The following is an 18,440-nucleotide window of genomic DNA, read 5'->3' as shown; positions in this document are numbered from 1 at the left end:
CAGGCTTTGGGGTCAAACTTGCTCGGGCACGTTTAAGATTTGCCTAGTGTGAGTACACCCTTACTCTCCCACATCCCACACATACACACGAGTCTCTACCCGCCCGCACTAGCACATCAAGTGTTGTCCCGCGCCGCACTCTGCTGCGCTGGGTCCCGCGATCGTACAGGTCTCTAATAGGAAGGTGCATACCTTGTTTTTCTATAACAAACTATTAAATATTTTCTATAAAAACGTTAATGTCCTGGCAGTGGCAAATAGCTTGTTTTATATTTGATTTGATTACATTAATGTTATAAGTTGAGATTTACAATAAATATTTTAACTGCTACTATGTAAAAGGAATACTGCTGTAAAAAAAAAAAGAAAAAAAAAAACACCTTATTTGTTTAAAGTGTTTGCAAACCAAATGTTATTGCACTTTTATTCATATAGCGGTACTTTTAAATGAAAAAAGTGCATCACTTTTGAATGCATTATTGAATTTTGTGCATAACGCAATTATCGTTGATATCGATAATCAATATATGATATCGGTGCCTAGCACTAATATATATACAGGGTTGTACGTAAGTGGTGCGCATGCGTGACCAAAATAAAAACTGCGATGTGTAAATATGTTCAGACCGCTCATTTGCATACCAACTGTTAATGCACAATTACCACTTAAGATCGACAGACTGTAATACTGTATAAGATTTCCTCTCAAGCTGAAAGCATGAATCTATGCTATGTGCTGCCGGTTTCAGAGAAAAATTTATAGAATTCAGCTGAATTGGGACACATTTTGAGATGATTGGAAATATCTTTAAAAAAATGTTTACACAACATTTACTCAAAATTGAGAATAGAACATATACAACTAAAAAAAATTAACAATGATTTTCTAATTGTTATTGATAGTCAGAGGCAGTTGGTATCAGGTTGAGGGGATGTTACTACAGTATGTTGTCAGTTTTCAGGGTGTTTTGGGTAGTTGCTGTGGCATTGCGGGTGGTTTCTACCATTTAGACCTTATACACATGAACTACAATTTACAAATCGCCTTTATTGATGATGTGGTGTTTGCCACGCAGGGCGTTCGCCAAGAGGCAGCAGCAGCTGACGGCCATGAGAGTGATCCAGAGGAACTGCGCTGCCTACCTGAAGCTCAGAAACTGGCAGTGGTGGAGACTGTTCACCAAGGTCTATACACACACAGACATGTTCAAATGTGCCGCTAGGCTTGATGTGTGTCTTACACCGATGCCATGTTTGGGTTTCAGGTGAAGCCACTGCTGCAGGTCAGCCGACAGGAAGAGGAAATGCAGGCCAAAGACGAGGAGCTCAGCAAGGTTCGGGAGAAGCAGATTGTGGCTGAACAGCAGCTGCAGGAGATGGAGGCCAAACAGCAGCAGGTGTGAAACACAGACACAGGATCCTGGTGTATTTGAAACGTTACTATACTGTATATATGTGTGTGTGTGTGTGTATAAAGACACTGTATATGTGTTTGTATGTGTATATAATGTTATATTTATGACATGCAGTTTCAAAGGGGATATTTAAGGGTGATTTGTCTTTTTAGCTGAGTGCAGAGAAACAGGCTCTTCAGGAGCAGCTGCAGGCGGAGATGGATCTGTGCGCCGAGGCTGACGAGATGAGGAACCGCCTGGTGGCCAAGAAGCAGGAGCTGGAGGAGATCCTGCACGACCTGGAGGCCCGCGTGGAGGAAGAGGAGGAGCGAGCCAATCACCTGCAGCTGGAGAAGAAGAAGATGCAGCAGAACATCGCGGTAAAGAGAGCTTGCATTCAGAAATGAGCTCGGGTGCATCTCTGTGATTGGCTGAATGAGGAACATCTGTGTTTTGGTCCGACAGGATCTGGAGCAGCAGCTGGACGAGGAGGAAGGCGCGCGGCAGAAGCTGCAGCTGGAGAAGGTCACGATGGAGGCCAAACTCAAGAAAACCGAAGAGGACGTGATGGTCCTGGATGACCAGAACAACAAACTGTCCAAGGTCTGTCTGCAGACGCCATTGTTGGGAAACCACGTGTTAGTCGCTGGTTGTGTTTCTCACTGTTCGTCTGGTTTTGCAGGAAAAGAAACTTCTAGAAGAACGAATCTCTGAGTTCACCACAAACCTGGCCGAGGAGGAGGAGAAGTCCAAGAGCCTGCAGAAGCTCAAGAACAAACACGAGGCCATGATCACCGACCTGGAGGGTGAGTTCAGGCACTGAATATTCGATCATCTGATAGAATTTGTCAAGAAATACATAATGAAATGTTTTCAGACCGTCTGCGTCGCGAGGAGAAGCAGCGTCAGGAGCTGGAGAAGAACCGCAGGAAGCTGGAGGGCGACTCTACGGAGCTGCACGATCAGATCGCCGAGCTTCAGGCTCAGATCGCTGAACTGCGCGCGCAACTCGCCAAGAAGGAGGAGGAGCTTCAGGAGGCGCTCGCCAGGTGAGAGTCAGCTGACCTACGGGAGATACACACCGTGGCCGATCACTGGCAGGTATCACTGCACTGCTAGTCCATCTGATAAGTGACTGTGGTTTCCCGTCAGGATCGAGGAGGAAGCGGCTCAGAAGAATCTGGCGCAGAAGAAGATCCGGGAGCTGGAGGCTCAGCTGAGTGAACTTCAGGAGGATCTGGAGCTGGAGCGAGCGGCTCGAACCAAAGCTGAGAAACACCGCCGAGACCTGGGAGAAGAGCTGGAGGCGCTGAAGACCGAGCTGGAGGACACGCTCGACTCCACCGCCGCGCAGCAGGAGCTCAGGTGTGTCACGCATAACGCACCTGGGTTGTCATGTTTGCATAATTTCCACCATTTTTTAGCACTTAAGCTTTTATAACATGAAGCTCTTATAAACCTGAAATTTAAAGGTGAAACTAGAAGAAATTAAGACAAAAATATTAATTACATTATTATTATTATTGTATTTTTTATTTTATTAGATATACATTTTTATTCAACAGTGCAATTGCATTACAATTCTTAATTTTTATATTTAATTCGAGTTAAAATATTATAAAAATAGTATTATAAAATAAATTTTATTTTATTCAATATTCACTTTTTTTTATCTAACAGCGCAAATGCATTGCAATTGAAATAATATTAATATTAAAATTACAATTTTATTATTACTGATATTATATTTAGTTATTTTTTGTATTTAATTCGTTTTTTTATTTAACAGTACAATTTCATTATGATTATTTTTGTAATTAGCGGTAAAATAATAATATGAAAACAATAATTTTAGTATTATTATTATTATTTTATTGTTATTATTTTTATAGTTTGTTTAGATATAATTTTTTTTAATTTAATAGTGCAAATGCATTACAATTCTTAATTTTTATAATTAAAACAATAGAAAAAGTCATTACATTTTTTTTTTTTTTTTTTTTTTTTTTTTGATATTCACTTTTTATCTTACAGCACAATTGGATTGCAATTTAAATAATATTAAAATAACCATTTTATTGTTATTATGTTTAATTATTTTTGTATTTAATTAGTACAATTTTATTACAATTCTCTTTTATATTTAGCGGTAAAACAATAATAATATGAAAATAATTAAATTTTAGTATTGTTATTATTTTTATAATTGTATTAGATATAATTTTTTTTATTTAATAGTGCAATTTCATTACAGTTCTTTTTTTTATATAATTAGAGATAAAATGGTAGTGTGTACACTTTAAAGTTTTTTTTATATATATATATATGTGGTTGGTTCGTGTAAAGATCGTTCGTTGTTTTTGCCAGCAGTATGAGATGAAATGTTTATCATGCGACCCCATTGGCTAAATATCTCAACTAACGTTGATCCTGCAGGACGAAGCGTGAGACTGAAGTGGCCCACCTGAAGAAGTCTCTGGAGGACGAGGCTAAAGTTCACGAGCAGGTGGTGGCAGAGATGAGACAGAAACACAGTCAGGCCTTCGACGAGCTCAACGAGCAGCTGGAGCAGGTCAAACGGGTAAGACACGCGCAAAACAAGCCCCGTGTCAGTTGTGTGATGTGGGTTCGTCGCTCTGAATCTCTCTCCGTCTCTGTTCTCAGAATAAGGTCTCGGTGGAGAAGACCAAACAGGCTCTGGAGTCGGAGAGGAACGAGCTGCAGATCGAGCTGCAGACACTCATGCAGGGCAAAGGAGATTCAGAGCACCGCAGGAAGAAAGCCGAGACGCAGGTGCAGGAGCTGCAGGTCAAACACGCCGAGAGCGAACGCCAGCGGTTCGAACTCGCCGAGAGAGTCACCAAGATGCAGGTGTGTAAAACCCCTGAGACCTCGTATCCACGCACAACTTGCAGTCCTTTTCTAGTGTGATGAAGATGTGAACGCTGACGGCGCTTCTGTTTCCTCTTCAGGCCGAGCTGGATAACGTCAACAGTCTGCTGAGCGAAGTCGAAGGGAAGTCCATCAAAGCGTCGAAGGACTGCTCAACCGTGGAGTCGCAGCTGCAGGACGTGCAGGTACGTACGGGATTTCTGCGCGTCTCTGCATCTCGCTCGCTCGTTCGCTCTCTAAACCCTACATTTGTCCTCGCAGGAAGTGCTGCAGGAGGAAACGCGGCAGAAGCTGGCGCTGAACACACGTCTGCGGCAGCTGGAGGACGAGCAGAACAGCCTGAAGGAGCAGCTGGAGGAGGAAGAGGAGGCCAAGAGGAACCTGGAGAAACAGATGAGCACCATGCAGATGCAGGTAAACACCTGGGCAGCATCCCAAATCACAAACAAAACAGAATGTGTGTCCGAATTCAGAGTATTCATAAAAGACTACCTAGATGACCCACTACTTCCAGCACTTAAGTACGCATACTGTGAAAATGAAATGAGTAGCTGTTCTGGACGCAGCAGTATGTCTAAAAAAGGTTTGTCTGTCTCTTCTGCCGCAGCTGGCTGACATGAAGAAGAAGATTGAGCAGGAGGCCGGCTTTCTGGAGAGTTCTGAAGAGACGAAGAAGCGGGTCCAGCGCGACCTGGAGGCCGTGACGCAGCGTCTGGACGAGAGGTGCGCCGCCTACGACAAGCTGGACAAGACCAAGACGCGCCTGCAGCAGGAGCTGGACGACATGGTAGTGGACCAGGACCATCTGAGACAGATCGTCTCCAACCTGGAGAAGAAGCAGAAGAAGTTCGACCAGGTGAGGAATAAAGACGGGATCAGGATGGGTTTGTTTATTCCACCAGCGATTCTCCAGCAGTGACTGAAAAATATTTCAAATAAGTATCAAAATAAGCTCAAAATCAAGATATTTCCTATCATGATTTGTCAGTTATGTCAAAATGCCAGTGCATTCTCTTAATATTAATCCAACAGCAACAACAAAGAAATAACTGACTGTTCTTGATTGAATAGCTTTTGTAACTTTAATAAAGATTAATCTTTAATTTATACAGTCCAATATGCAATGCTGTTTTACCTTTCCTTGCTTTATTCAATTTCTGTACCTAAAAACTAATGCTATACCTACCTAAATAAACCCGAAAAATCACTGTTTTTTATTTGTATCTTTACTCTATTGTATTTATTTAAGCTGTTGCTTGTAGTTAGATAGAATATTCATATTTTCTTCATTTTTATTTGAAAGTATAGTTTTTCCATAAACACAGGACATACCGAACTGTACCAAAACCGTGACCCTAAAACCGTGTGAAACGTGAAACCCTAATATATATATATATATATATATAATATATATATGAATATTTTAATAATTCTTTAAAGAATATCTTTTCTAGATATAACTTTTTTAAAATTTTTTTTTTTTTTAGGTATTGAGTAAAAACTATTTTAATAATTCTTTAAAGAATATCTTTTCTAGATATAACTTTTTTAAAATTGTTTTTATTTTTTCTCATTTAAAAATATTTCTATTTATTTTAGTTTTAGAAATGTAATTTTTACAAATTAAAAAAAAAAAGTAGAAATTATTTTTGAAAACCCTTCAAGTGAATCACGATTGAATGGAAACGTGATTATTGTTGTCGAGTCAAAAAGGTTGAGAGCCGCTGATTTAGACGAACCATGACAAATCAATATAATCTGTTTTCCGCATTTCTGCACATAACCATCACGCTCTAAAACAGTAAAATATGAATATAAATAAACTACTGACGTGCTACTGTTTTTAGATGCTGGCTGAGGAGAAGTCCATCTCTTCCCGTTACGCCGAGGAGCGCGACCGCGCCGAGGCCGAAGCTCGTGAGAAAGAGACTCGTGTGTTAGCGCTGGCCCGCGAGCTGGAGGCCCTGAGGGACCTGAAGGACGAGCTGGACCGAACCAACAAGCTGCTGCGCGCCGAGATGGAGGACCTGGTGTCCTCTAAAGACGACGTGGGCAAGAGCGTAAGAGGCTTTAGAGTCGTCAGAGACCGTCAGTTTATCCGTCGTTCGGTGGAAACCTGACAGTGTTTCTGCTTCTCTCAGGTTCACGATCTGGAGAAGTCGAAGCGCTCGATGGAGCAGCAGCTGGAGGAGATGAAGACGCAGCTGGAGGAGCTGGAGGACGAGCTGCAGGGCACCGAAGACGCCAAACTGCGGCTGGAGGTCAACATGCAGGCCATGAAGGCGCAGTACGAGAGAGACCTGCAGGGACGAGACGAGCTGGGAGAGGAGAAGAAGAGACAGCTGCTCAAACAGGTGCCAGCTGACCACGAGACATGATGCAGCTAAACGCGTTTCATAATCAGTTATTAGAATCTGTTAGTTAAGTCATGAAATATATTAGTTATGTCGTGTGTTTGCGGTCAGGTGCGTGAGATGGAGATGGAGCTGGAGGACGAGCGTAAACAGCGCACAGTGGCGATGGCAGCGAGGAAGAAGATGGAGCTGGACCTGAAGGATCTGGAGGCCGCCATCGACCAGGCCAACAAGAACCGCGACGAGGCGCTCAAACAACTCAAGAAAGTGCAGGTTCGTCTCTTACACTGTAAGCTTGGTGCATGAGGAGAACGCATTTTCTGCAGTAATGGATGTTATGTTAAAACAAGCTTTACAAACGGCCTCCTGTAAGCTGCGTTTGTGTTTCAGGCTCAGATGAAGGACCTGCTGCGGGAGCTGGAGGACACACGTGTGTCCCGCGAGGAGATCCTGGCTCAGAGCAAAGAGAACGAGAAGAAGGTGAAGAGCATGGAGGCCGAGATGATCCAGCTGCAGGAGGTCAGTGTGTGTGTGTGTCTGTCCTCACAGTCCTGAATCCCCGCGGCTCACATGAGCGTCTGACCGAGTCTGAATGCGTCTGAATGCAGGAACTGGCGGCCGCAGAGCGAGCCAAGAGACAAGCGCAGCAGGAGAGAGACGAGCTGCAGGACGAGATCAACAACCTGGCCGCTAAAGGGTGAGGAAACACCACTTCATTCACCAGTCTCCAGCTGAGGAGGCACACAACTTAATGGAAATCTGCTATTGTTATAACTATTTTGATGGAAACTTTAGTTTAGTTTTTAAGGAAAAGTAATTCAGAAATACCTGCGGGAGGAAAATTCAAATAAAGAAAACAGTTTTCCAGTTTTCTGAAGGTTCTCGCTTTTTCTATATGATTTCTCTAAAGGGTATATATTAATTATAATGAAATGGATTTGTAAAAGATAAATTAAAAATGTTATTGGTATTTATTTGAATATTACTTTCTTTGCTTTTTTATTTTATGAACCATTTCAATCTAAACAATAGTTCTTAACTAAATGTGATTCAAAAAAAGAAATGATGATAATAATAATTTATTGCAGTATTTTTTAAGATATTGATTTTTCTTTATGAATTTCCTAATGGGTATATAAATAATAAAATATAAATGATAAAAATTAAATATAAATTACGATGAAATGGATTTATAAATGCATTAAAAACACTTTATTTATTTTTGTTTTTCACTCTACTATTTTAATATTTCATGAAATATTTTTAATCCAAACAAACTAAAAATACTAAAAAGAAATCTTCCTTTGTTATGCGAATTATATATATTTTTATATTCTATTTCTCTAACAAATATGTAAATTAAAATGAAATGTATTTATGAAAAAAAAAAACTAAAATATATATATTTTTTTTATTTGCCCGATTTTTTTTATTTTCTTTTATTCATTTATGGATTTGTGGTTTTATTATTATTAATTTGTTTGCTTTTTAGGAAATATGAATCACAACTACTAAAAGAATTAAATATTCTTATAATGTTCTTCCAATGAAACATACTGATTAATTTTAGTTAATATTTGATTAATGTAATAGTTAAAAAATAACAATATAAAAATATTATAAAATAATATAAAAAATAATATAAAAAATAACAGTTATAAATATATATAAAAAATAAATTAAACACTTTGCTAAATAGTTTTCACAATTCACCATTTTTAAACGTTATTTTATATTTTATCTTGTCTTAAAACATTTCAAGACCAATAAATAAATAAATTAAAAATAAAAGACATATAATTGAAGTTTAGTGTTGAGGCCCAATTTTGCATAAACACAACTAAAAAACAGCAGTTAAAATTGACAGATTTCTACTGTCTGATATAATCTGATATAATGGCCCATAATCCATTGCATTTGTGTTTGTGTGCTCAGATCTCTGGGCTCGGAGGAGAGGAGGCGTCTGGAGGCGCGGATCGCTCAGCTGGAGGAGGAGCTGGAGGAGGAGCAGAACAACACGGAGCTGGTGAACGACCGGCTCAAGAGAGCCCTGCTGCAGGTGCGTCACACTCAGACCGTCCCACCGCTGGCGTCTGACGCCCACAGCGCGCTCACCGCTGTCTCTCTGTCCGGTTTCTCCACAGACGGACCAGATAAACGTGGAGCTGACGGCGGAGCGCAGCACCTCCCAGCGGCTGGAGGGAGCGCGCTCACAGATGGAGCGCCAGAACAAGGAGCTGAAGCTCAAACTCACCGAGCTGGAGGGAACCGTCAAGAGCAAATACAAGGCCACCATCGCCGCCCTGGAGGCCAAGATCATCCAGCTGGAGGAGCAGCTCGACGTCGAGACCAAGTACAGCAGCACACAGACACAAACAGAGACATGTTTACACTGTTTACCATGCAAGAGATACAAATAAATATTAAATTAGAAAATAATTTGAATGAATTATTTTTATTGTTTTTTTATTAATACATAGACATGTATCAGTGTACGGTTTTAAACTACTTACCATACAAAGCATGTTTTACAATTCATAAAATACACAATAAATATAATTACATTAGAAAATAACTTAAAAGTAAAATTAAAAGTACAATACAGCCATCAACATTTAGGTCTATAAATAAGAATGTACACAATAATTCATCTATTTATAACAGTAGGGAAAAGCTGAAAGTAATAAATGATGTTTGTGTTCAGAGAGCGACAGCAGGCCTCAAAACTGGTGCGTCGTACAGAGAAGAAGCTGAAGGAGGTGATTCTGCAGGTGGACGACGAGAGACGCAACACGGAGCAGTTTAAAGATCAGGTGATGCTCGCTACAAACTCTGTCAGTCACACCGCTCGAGGTTAAAGTTTAGCGATGTTAACCGCTGTTTGCGATCGGCTGCAGTCTGAGAAGCTGAACAGCCGCATGAAGCAGCTGAAGCGGCAGCTGGAGGAGGCCGAGGAGGAGGCGCAGAGAGCAAACGCCAACCGCAGGAAACTACAGCGAGAGCTGGAGGACGCCACCGAGTCCGCCGACGCCATGAACCGCGAGGTCAGCAGCCTGAAGAGCAAACTCAGGTGCGTCCAAACACGCCGTCACACACGATAACAGTTCAACTGATGATCCTCAATAATATTAGAATTGAGATTATTATTTATTTATTTACTAATTGTTACATTTCGGCAGAATTATTGCACATTCAAATCAGTGTTATTAAAGTTAACTAAAATAACTAAAACCCTTTTAAAAATAAATTTTCATTATTTGGAAAAAAATTCAGTTAAATGCTAAGACAGTTTCTTATTTTAATTTAGTTAAACTTTAAGTACTTATTTAAAAAAAAAAAAAATTTTATGTAGTTTAAGTATTAAAATAACTAAAACAATAAAAAAATACATTTTTGTTACTTGAAATAAATCTTAACAAAAATAAAATGCATTATAGCTAAAATTCAGATAGATGCCACATCATATTCATAATTTTTGTTATAAAGTACTAAAATAAAATAAAGTACTAAAATAAACTAAAAACTATATGGACATTTAAAAAAAATTCTTACTAAACTACAACAAATATAAATAACAAAGACAACATTTCACTAAAATTAAATTGAAAATGGCAAAATTAAAAATAAGAACTAATTTATAACATTAAATCGTACACATGGTTTATTTTGCCTAGCATAGTTTCTCGATCATAAGTATCATGTAAATGAATATATTCCCTATAAAATGAAAACTGTACAAACAAAAATTTTTCAAAAGCTAAATTCCTAATATTAATTCCACTGATTACAAATTGTTAATATATTAATTTATTGTTCTATTTTTCTTTAGTTCTACTGTTTTATCCATTTCTCTATACTTTATTTTTCAAAATTTCTATGCTATTATTCAGTTTTTCTATAATTCTGATTAATTAAGGGAAAATCGCAATTAAAGTATGTTGTCTTAATGAGGCCTGCATGTGATGCGTGTCTGATATTGAAATGTGCGTCTTTTGTGTCCAGGCGCGGCGATCTGCCCTTCACCATGCGCCGCATCGTCAGCCGCTCGGGAATCGAGAGCGACGAAGACCCGGAGGCCAAGACCGAAACCCCCGAACCCAAACCCGAGTGAAAGAAGCCGAACCGCAGCGTTCCCTCGCAAACACACACACACACACACACACACACACACAAGTCTTGGACGACAACGTCCACGAAAACTCAGAGATACTTAGTCGATTTTTGTTTTTTGTTCTTATTTTAGTGCCATAGTGTATTCGCGCACACACAATGGTTCTCCTGACAATCACACACGACAGCTTCACTCACACAGAGGACCAAATTTGTGTTTTCATGTCATTGTCTAGAATAGAAAAAGAGCGCAATGATATTTTTGTAAGGACGCATTCCGTCAACTGTAGTCCCGATTCCGGATCTATTTTTCTAACTGAAGTTAAAGGATTGAAACACGGTGAAGAAGAGAACTTATTGAAGGGGACCAAAGCAAAATTGCTTTCTACAAAACTGTATTTTATTCATGCGTTTTTATAAAGGTATAAGGATGAACATAGCGCTCGCTCTCTTGCACCTCTGCTGGTAAATAATAGATTGTGATGATAATTACAGATACTATCGTACAGTTACGCTTTTGGGCTTTACACACGAATAAGGCATTTAGTAAATCAAACCAGCACAGAAAATATTAGAGATTTTCACGCCACTGTATATGCACATGAAATTTCATAATACTTTTTGATCAAAAAAAAAAAAAAAAAAATGGAGGTGTTTATCGCACTGTTGCAGCAGACTGAAGGAAAAAGGATCGGGTGGGCAACGCACGAACTCATTTAGACATGGCACTATGCACTATCGCCTTAAATCTACTATTTGGATACGTTCTGTTCCTCTTTTCTTTTCAGTATATGTGTCTTTATTAATGTTCAGGGCATGAATGGTGGAGGGTTGACGGTTTCTCTCACGCACACACTGTAAACGCTGAGCACGGCCGCGCGGGGGCGGGAATCGACCGTTTGGCGGGAGTTTTTAAAAATCATGGAACACTACCATGGCTACCTCTGATCACATTTAAACACTCTGTGACATCATAATATTCGATTATTCAGCGCTCTACTCTCTCTGAAAGAACGAAGGGCCGTCAGCGGCAGCGATCTCCCTCCTCGAAGCTCGTGCTCGGGTTCTGCTTTTTTCGCGCGCACTGCTGGGAAGTGAGAGAAATTTACTATTACTGATTATGTGTGGATAGATAGAGCATTTCTCTCTCTCATTCTCATCGTCTCCCAATAATGACTTTGTGATGTTGTGTTATGTTCTCTGTCCCTGCTACTCCTCAATGATATCTGGAGAGATTTGTCATAAATCGTTGGTGTAATGATGCAATAAAATGGCTTTTTCAAAACCCCTTTAGCAAGTGTGTGAGCTCTTGACTTGATCTTGTTCTTGGTCCTTTTTTTCCTAACATTACAGTAAAAAACTAAAGTAACAATTTGGCAAAATTTACCCCACTGCTTTCAACTATTTACCAAAGATTTATACATCATATAAGTAAAAGACATCAGCCTCTGTTCGATTATAAGAGGAAACTAACTTTAATAACCGTGGTTCCCTACTTCAGCATTTTCACCGACGATCTTTCCTAAATATGTATTGATAATCTTTCTGAAAATCCAAATTTTATATTTCATTATTTAGTCAGTCAGAAGAATATAGTTATAGGCAGATTAAAACATTTTTCAAAATAGGTTAATCATTTTTAACGCTGAACATAATGTTAAAAAGTAGGCTGTGTGGTTTATTTATATTCACCGTCATTTGTTAAGCGATTTGAATAATCACTGATGAAAACTGTGTCTTTTGAGTTTGAGAGAGCCGCTGTAACTGTAGAGTAGATGTGTTTATAATAATGAAATAGTACAATCTGTTTCGACAGTTACTGTGCTCGTCCACGAGAGCGCGCGCACTGCCCGCCTCAGTGCAGAGTTGAAGGGGCCCAAACGGGTTCTGAGCGGATTTATCTGCTTCACACTGGAGCTAATCTAGACCCTTAAAGTCTGTAAAGATCGTGTTCTGCTGAGATTCGTTATTATTTTATTAAGTGACAGGTAAGTTGTTGTATGTCATCATTCTCCATTCTTATTCTCAGACAAATGCATCTTTCTGACATAACTTCTGTTAAGGACTATTCTGCTTTAAATAGATTGAATAAATTGTCATTAGTATTATTATATAATTGAGTAGTCAACATTTGAAGTGGATCAAAAGAGTTACTCAAAATTGTCCTAAGAACGCTTTTAGGTTTTAGGACAACTTTGATCAAAGGTTTTGATCCACATCAAATGTTGACTACTGTATATTATGTATATTAGTGTTATTTCTCAACCTTTACGGCCACTGGTCTTTCAAGCGTTCGCTGGTTATTGGCCAATCAAATTCAGTGTCCTACACACCTTGCATCAGGCCACACCCCTTTCTTTTATACCTGTGGAGCGCGTCAACAGCAAGAGCAGCGCTTTACAGTTTCGATCATCAATTTGACTTGTGTTTCTCGTCGTTCTTCTTCTTTTATTACTCTTATTTCTACGATTCCCAATCACGTGAATATTTTTACCTTTTGGAGTAGCATTTACTAAAACCCCATTTTGAAACAGCTAGGAATGATGCTGATGAACACCCGCCGCGGGTCATAGAGCAAGAAGAGGTGAGCTCATCTTTCACTTAGGAACAGCTTATTTACGACTGTAGTTTAGTTACGTTTTCTGACTTTTACTTAAAAACTCAAAAGCACATAAAACGTGCTCCTCCCGTGCGAGGCGCGCGCCTGATGAGAGGTGCACACAGAATAATAAACACTGTGTGATTGTGTTTGGAGAGAGAAACACGGTCAGGTGACGCGAAATTAAAGAGATGCTGTCAGTTATTCATTCTCAGATCACTGCTGTTTTCAGAAACTGAGCTGCTCTTACCTGAACACCTCGGACACCATGGAGTTCTCACTGGTAAGTGTGTGTGTGTGTGTGTGTGTTTTAATGCTTTCTCAAACCTGGAAAACGTTTTTACACACTAAAGTTCTTTCTTTCTTTCTTTCTTTCTTTCTTTCTTTCTTAATAAAGCCACTTCGCCGATAAACTTTACATTCGCACGCAAATCTCTTGTTTTCTGGCAAAAGTAGTGCGTTTACCTGAGAAAATCTTTGACATATATATTTTTTTTCTTTCTCCTTTAACATGAGGCTATACCAAAATTTTGCGAACTTGAGCAAACGTTTTTGCTAGCGAGTGCAAAAGCAATGAAAAACTAGGTTTTCTTTCCATCTTATGTTTTTCTGTCACCATGTTCAGTATGGGGTCCCGTAGACGTTTAACCCATTGTGCTCTTATGTGCACTTTACACTAAATAATAAAATATAATGCTGTGATTGTGAGGTGGAGCTGAAACGTTGTGTCTGTTCTGTAATCTCCTTCTGAACTCTGACTCGCTCCAGTCTCGTGTCGTATCAGTCGTGTTATCAGGTTAGTGATACAGCAGCTCTGACTGTGCAACATTGTCTCTACTCACGCGGTTTAACATATAACCACTACTTTTACTGAAATAAACAACGCAATAAATTTATTAATAATAAATTGCGTATAATCACAGTTATGGTAATATGCGGTTGTTTTCAGAGAGTTTCTGTTGTTTACCTAAAGCGTTTGCAGAAGTGAAGTAACCAATTATGTCGCAAATCCTCTGAAGGGGGCGGGCTTTAGGCGAGCCTCTTGTTTTCTTGCGTTCTGATTGGCCATGGCTCTGGTCTAAAGAGGCGGGGCTGAGCAAACATCCTCGACTGAATTCTAGTTCAGCAGGAGATAAACTGGAGCTTTGCTGAGTCAGGTTTTACATCACATTCATATCAATAACTTTTGAAATAATGTCCTTTATCAGTTTTTATATGGCCAAAAATACACCCCAAATAAAACGAATTTTGTAACAGTGTTATTAGTATCATACTGCTATAGTTTTTATTTTATTTTTTTATATTTGCTATTTTCATTTTTGTTTTACCAAATGGTTTGTTTTGTTTTGTTTAAAATTTTTATTTTAGTTTCAGTTTTAATTTTAGTAAAATTTAGTACTTCAAAGTAAATGCAAAATGTAGTAGGCTACTTAAGAAATAGTAAATGTTGCCTTGGCAAGTATATGAATATATATATAAAAAAAAAAAAAAAAAAAAAAAAAAAATATATATATATATATATATATATATATATATATATATATATATATATATATAATTATTTATTTATTTATTGCATTATTTCCGTTAATGGTTATTTTCTTTAATGCAACAAAAAAAATTATTTTACAGATTAAGTTTGTATTTTAATTAAGAATAGCCCTTTTTTGTAAACAAATTAAAAAAGAAATCCATCTAAAATCATAGGCTTGTGTAAACAGATGTGATTAAAGCAGCTATCGACTGACTGCAGCGTTAAATATATTGTATTTTAAATATGTTGTTCCCACTCAACAGGTTTCTCTCTTTCTCTCTGTGTGATTTAGGCTCATCCGGCTGTGAAAGCGTTCATGTGTGGCTCTCTGAGCGGGACGTGCTCCACGCTGCTCTTCCAGCCTCTGGACCTGGTGAAGACACGTCTGCAGACCCTACAGAACGGCGTCCAGCCCGGGTCAGTCCACATACAGGATGAGGTTCAGTCTGGCTGAATGAGTATTAAATGAACTGTCTGTGCCTCAGGTCGGGTCGGGTTGGCATGGTCACGGTCTTTGTAAGTGTCCTGCGGACGGAGAAGCTCCTCGGACTGTGGAGAGGCGTTTCGCCTGTGAGTATCACACCTGATTTGGTACGAAACCTCTATTATGTTTCTGCTTGTATGGTTATATTCTGTATTTATGTCTCCGCAGTCATTTGTGCGCTGTATTCCAGGAGTCGGCATCTACTTCAGCACATATTTCACTTTAAAGCAGCACTTTTTCGCAAATGGGGCCCCAGGGCCCTTACAGGCCGTACTGCTGGGAGCCGGTGCCAGATGTGTCGCAGGAGTCTGCATGCTGCCCGTCACCGTCATCAAAACACGCTTCGAGGTGGGTGTGTTTGTGCAAATACTTAATTCTTTTATTGATTGAGGATGCATTCAATTGATCAAAAGTGACAGTAAAGACATTTATAATGTAACAAAAGATTTCTATTTCAAATAAATTCTTTCTTTTGAACTCCCTATTATCAAAGAATCCTGAAAAATAAAATGTATCATGGTTTGCAATAAAATATGAAGCAACACAACTGTTTTCAACATTGATAATAATCAGAAATGTTTCTTGAGCAGCAAATCATCATATTAGAATGATTTCTGAAGATCATGTGACACTGAAGACTGGAGTAATGATGCTGAAAATGTACAGCATTAAACTGTAATAATATTTCACAATTTTTACTGTATTGTTGATCAAATAAATGCTACCTTGGTGAGCCTAGGAGACTTCTTTCAAAAGCATTTACCAACCCTTAACTTTTGAATGGTAGTGTATATCTGTACACATTGTATGACGATAACGTAGTGCTTGTGTGTGTTTCAGAGCGGCCGCTATAAGTACAGCAGTGTGTTAGGAGCGCTGCGGTGTGTGTCTCGGACGGAGGGACCGAAGGCTCTGTTCTCAGGACTGACGGCCACGCTGCTCAGAGATGCACCGTTTTCTGGGATTTACGTCATGATCTACAGCCAGGCCAAATACACTCTGCCACAAGGTCTGTGCACATACTTCAGCTTTAAATATGTGTCTGATTAAAGAGGATTTTATCTGCTTAAATGGTTAATTTTACAAAGAAACCTCTGCCTCATATTTAATTTATGGGTAAAATGTACATTGTGACACTTGTGTCTTAAAGTGACATGGGAGCATCTTTTTAAAGCACTTTATGGGCGAATGCAATATATCTTGGGTAATGCAAAAGCTTTGTATGCAAACACAAAATTATTTGGGAAAATAAAAAAATTCACAAATTTCTCTGAGAAATGGAAACGTTTTGCAAACAAACACAACATATTTTGGGGAACTGCAAACATTTCTCAGAGGAACAGATTTTGTAAGCAAACAACATTTCTGTGGAGAACGCACAGTTTCTCTTTGGAATGCAAAGGTTTTGCAAGCAAACCATCTTCATATTTAGTGAGGTATAAGGGCAGCAGGAATATTGCTCCTGATCTACAAATGTTTCTTCATAAGAGATAAGGAGAAAGAGTGACGTTGGATTGTGTAACAGCCGTGTGAAACATTTCCACAGACTGTACTGATAAACTCTTTCTCTCTCTTTCAGAGATCAGTCAGTCCTCTTACGCTCCGCTAGCAAACTTCAGCTGTGGCGTTCTGGCCGGTGTTCTGGCCTCCATTGTAACCCAGCCGGCAGATGTAGTGAAAACTCACGTTCAAGTGAGTCCAGACGTCTTCAGCGGGACCTCAGATGTGATTCGATACATTTACAAGGTAACAGATGTTCTGATTCTCCCAACATGCACCTCTGTCTGGCACTGTTTTCAGACAGGTTTCCACAAACACTTCAAACACCATCGTAGCTATCATAGCTATATAAGAAGCCCTGTTAGAACACTCAGAAATCAGTTGGCGGTTCCATTTGAATTTTGGAAGAAAATAACACACCTAATGTTTAAATCTGCAAAATTCTTCAGATTCCAAAAAGTCTGTAGATTCGGTTGGGCCTCTTCAAAACGAGTTTTATAAAATAAATAGAGAGGTTTGCCATTCACATTTTAGATTTGAGTAGACTGACCTGCCGTGTTGTGATTACAACGAAAACTATAACGAAACATTTTCATTCATTGAAATAAAATATAAACATTAGATAGAACATTAGACTAAAAACTAAATGGAAACAAGAAATGTTGCCTTGACAACTAACATAAATTGAAATAAAATAAAAAGCATGTATTTATTTTTATATCAAATTTTTTCATGAAAATGTGAATTCAAACTCTTTCGGATCTTCCAGAAACTAAATTACGAATTAACTAAATGAATAAATAAAATAATATAAATAATTCAAATCTAATTATAACTCAAAAAATAAACCTAAAAATGAAACTAATTTAAATATATGACGATTTGTCTGTCAGGAGCACGGTTTGGTGGGGTTTTTCCGTGGCGCGGTTCCTCGCTCTCTCAGGAGAACCATGATGGCGGCGATGGCGTGGACGGTGTACGAGCAGCTGATGGCTCAGATGGGCCTCAAATCCTGAGACTCACCAAAACTGATCGAGATCTTCACACGGGACGTTTCTTTAACTGACTGTGATCCACGCAATTCCCCAAACTTTTTATTTTCAATAAACTGAAGTGAGAATCATGCTGTAAACACAGATGTGAACTTAATGCACTTTATGTCCACTTTGCTTCTCTTGTCTGTTTGACTGCTGCTGTTAAATGCTGCTTATGTTGTGCTATAATAAAGTTTTTATATACGATGTGTGTGTTATGAGATACTGCATGTTTGATTTTTGGTATTTTCATTTACATATATCATTTAGCAGACACAAAGCAGTCACATAAGCAAACTTTTGAGAGCAAATGTTGTAGTGATACAGGCCTATACAGTATGAAGTATTTCAAACCCAGCAGCTTTATGTTGGTCAACAGAGCGTATATGCTCGAAAACATGAAATTTGCTTTGGGACATTTTTTTTCTTAACATAATAGTCAATTTGCCTGTGGGTATTCATGAAGTGGCAGAATTAATATAGCAAAGTTGCATGGGTAAATGTGACAGCACCTTTACAATGAGGAAGAGTAAATCAAG

At 38.8% G+C, this 18,440-nt stretch overlaps 2 protein-coding genes across 3 annotated transcripts in view; both read left to right on the top strand.

Moving 5' to 3' along the window:
- LOC109079137 (myosin-9-like) overlaps positions 1-12,043 on the top strand; it is a 42,526-nt gene extending 30,483 nt beyond the window's left edge. Inside the window, exons 20-41 of the mRNA XM_042719464.1 lie at positions 1,077-1,185; positions 1,266-1,397; positions 1,568-1,774; positions 1,860-1,997; positions 2,077-2,200; positions 2,272-2,443; positions 2,547-2,759; positions 3,831-3,975; positions 4,059-4,265; positions 4,367-4,471; positions 4,548-4,700; positions 4,894-5,142; positions 6,134-6,346; positions 6,428-6,640; positions 6,752-6,913; positions 7,031-7,159; positions 7,249-7,337; positions 8,576-8,699; positions 8,785-8,993; positions 9,345-9,453; positions 9,538-9,710; positions 10,643-12,043. Of these exons, the coding sequence (XP_042575398.1) occupies positions 1,077-1,185; positions 1,266-1,397; positions 1,568-1,774; positions 1,860-1,997; positions 2,077-2,200; positions 2,272-2,443; positions 2,547-2,759; positions 3,831-3,975; positions 4,059-4,265; positions 4,367-4,471; positions 4,548-4,700; positions 4,894-5,142; positions 6,134-6,346; positions 6,428-6,640; positions 6,752-6,913; positions 7,031-7,159; positions 7,249-7,337; positions 8,576-8,699; positions 8,785-8,993; positions 9,345-9,453; positions 9,538-9,710; positions 10,643-10,751 (3,484 nt within the window). The 3' untranslated portion in view covers positions 10,752-12,043. The remainder of the gene's footprint in view (positions 1-1,076; positions 1,186-1,265; positions 1,398-1,567; positions 1,775-1,859; positions 1,998-2,076; positions 2,201-2,271; positions 2,444-2,546; positions 2,760-3,830; positions 3,976-4,058; positions 4,266-4,366; positions 4,472-4,547; positions 4,701-4,893; positions 5,143-6,133; positions 6,347-6,427; positions 6,641-6,751; positions 6,914-7,030; positions 7,160-7,248; positions 7,338-8,575; positions 8,700-8,784; positions 8,994-9,344; positions 9,454-9,537; positions 9,711-10,642) is intronic.
- A 611-nt stretch (positions 12,044-12,654) lies between these two features.
- On the top strand, positions 12,655-18,108 carry LOC109079139 (mitochondrial glycine transporter A). Of its 2 annotated transcripts, none has more exons than XM_042719486.1 (8): positions 12,655-12,738; positions 13,582-13,632; positions 15,176-15,300; positions 15,369-15,453; positions 15,536-15,715; positions 16,208-16,376; positions 16,947-17,113; positions 17,761-18,108. In XM_042719486.1, the coding sequence occupies exons 2-8, from the start codon at positions 13,618-13,620 to the stop codon at positions 17,881-17,883; spliced, it is 864 nt and encodes a 287-aa protein (XP_042575420.1). In that variant the 5' UTR covers positions 12,655-12,738; positions 13,582-13,617; the 3' UTR covers positions 17,884-18,108. The 2 variants fall into 2 exon arrangements, with proteins under 2 accessions (XP_042575420.1, XP_042575418.1); XM_042719484.1 differs by lacking the exon at positions 12,655-12,738 and adding an exon at positions 13,129-13,334.
- The last annotated feature ends 332 nt before the right edge of the window (positions 18,109-18,440 follow it).

Source organism: Cyprinus carpio, chromosome B3 (genome assembly GCF_018340385.1).
Source record: "Cyprinus carpio isolate SPL01 chromosome B3, ASM1834038v1, whole genome shotgun sequence".
NCBI lineage: Eukaryota > Metazoa > Chordata > Actinopteri > Cypriniformes > Cyprinidae > Cyprinus > Cyprinus carpio.
The sequence above is the reverse complement of the archived record's forward strand: the minus strand, read 5'-3'. Positions and strand labels throughout refer to the sequence as shown.

Coding starts and splice junctions, on each gene's coding strand:
- LOC109079139 (XM_042719486.1), top strand. Junction 15,454..15,535: donor TGTGGAGAGGCGTTTCGCCT/GTGAGTATCACA, acceptor ATGTCTCCGCAG/TCATTTGTGCGCTGTATTCC. Junction 16,377..16,946: donor CAAATACACTCTGCCACAAG/GTCTGTGCACAT, acceptor TCTCTCTTTCAG/AGATCAGTCAGTCCTCTTAC.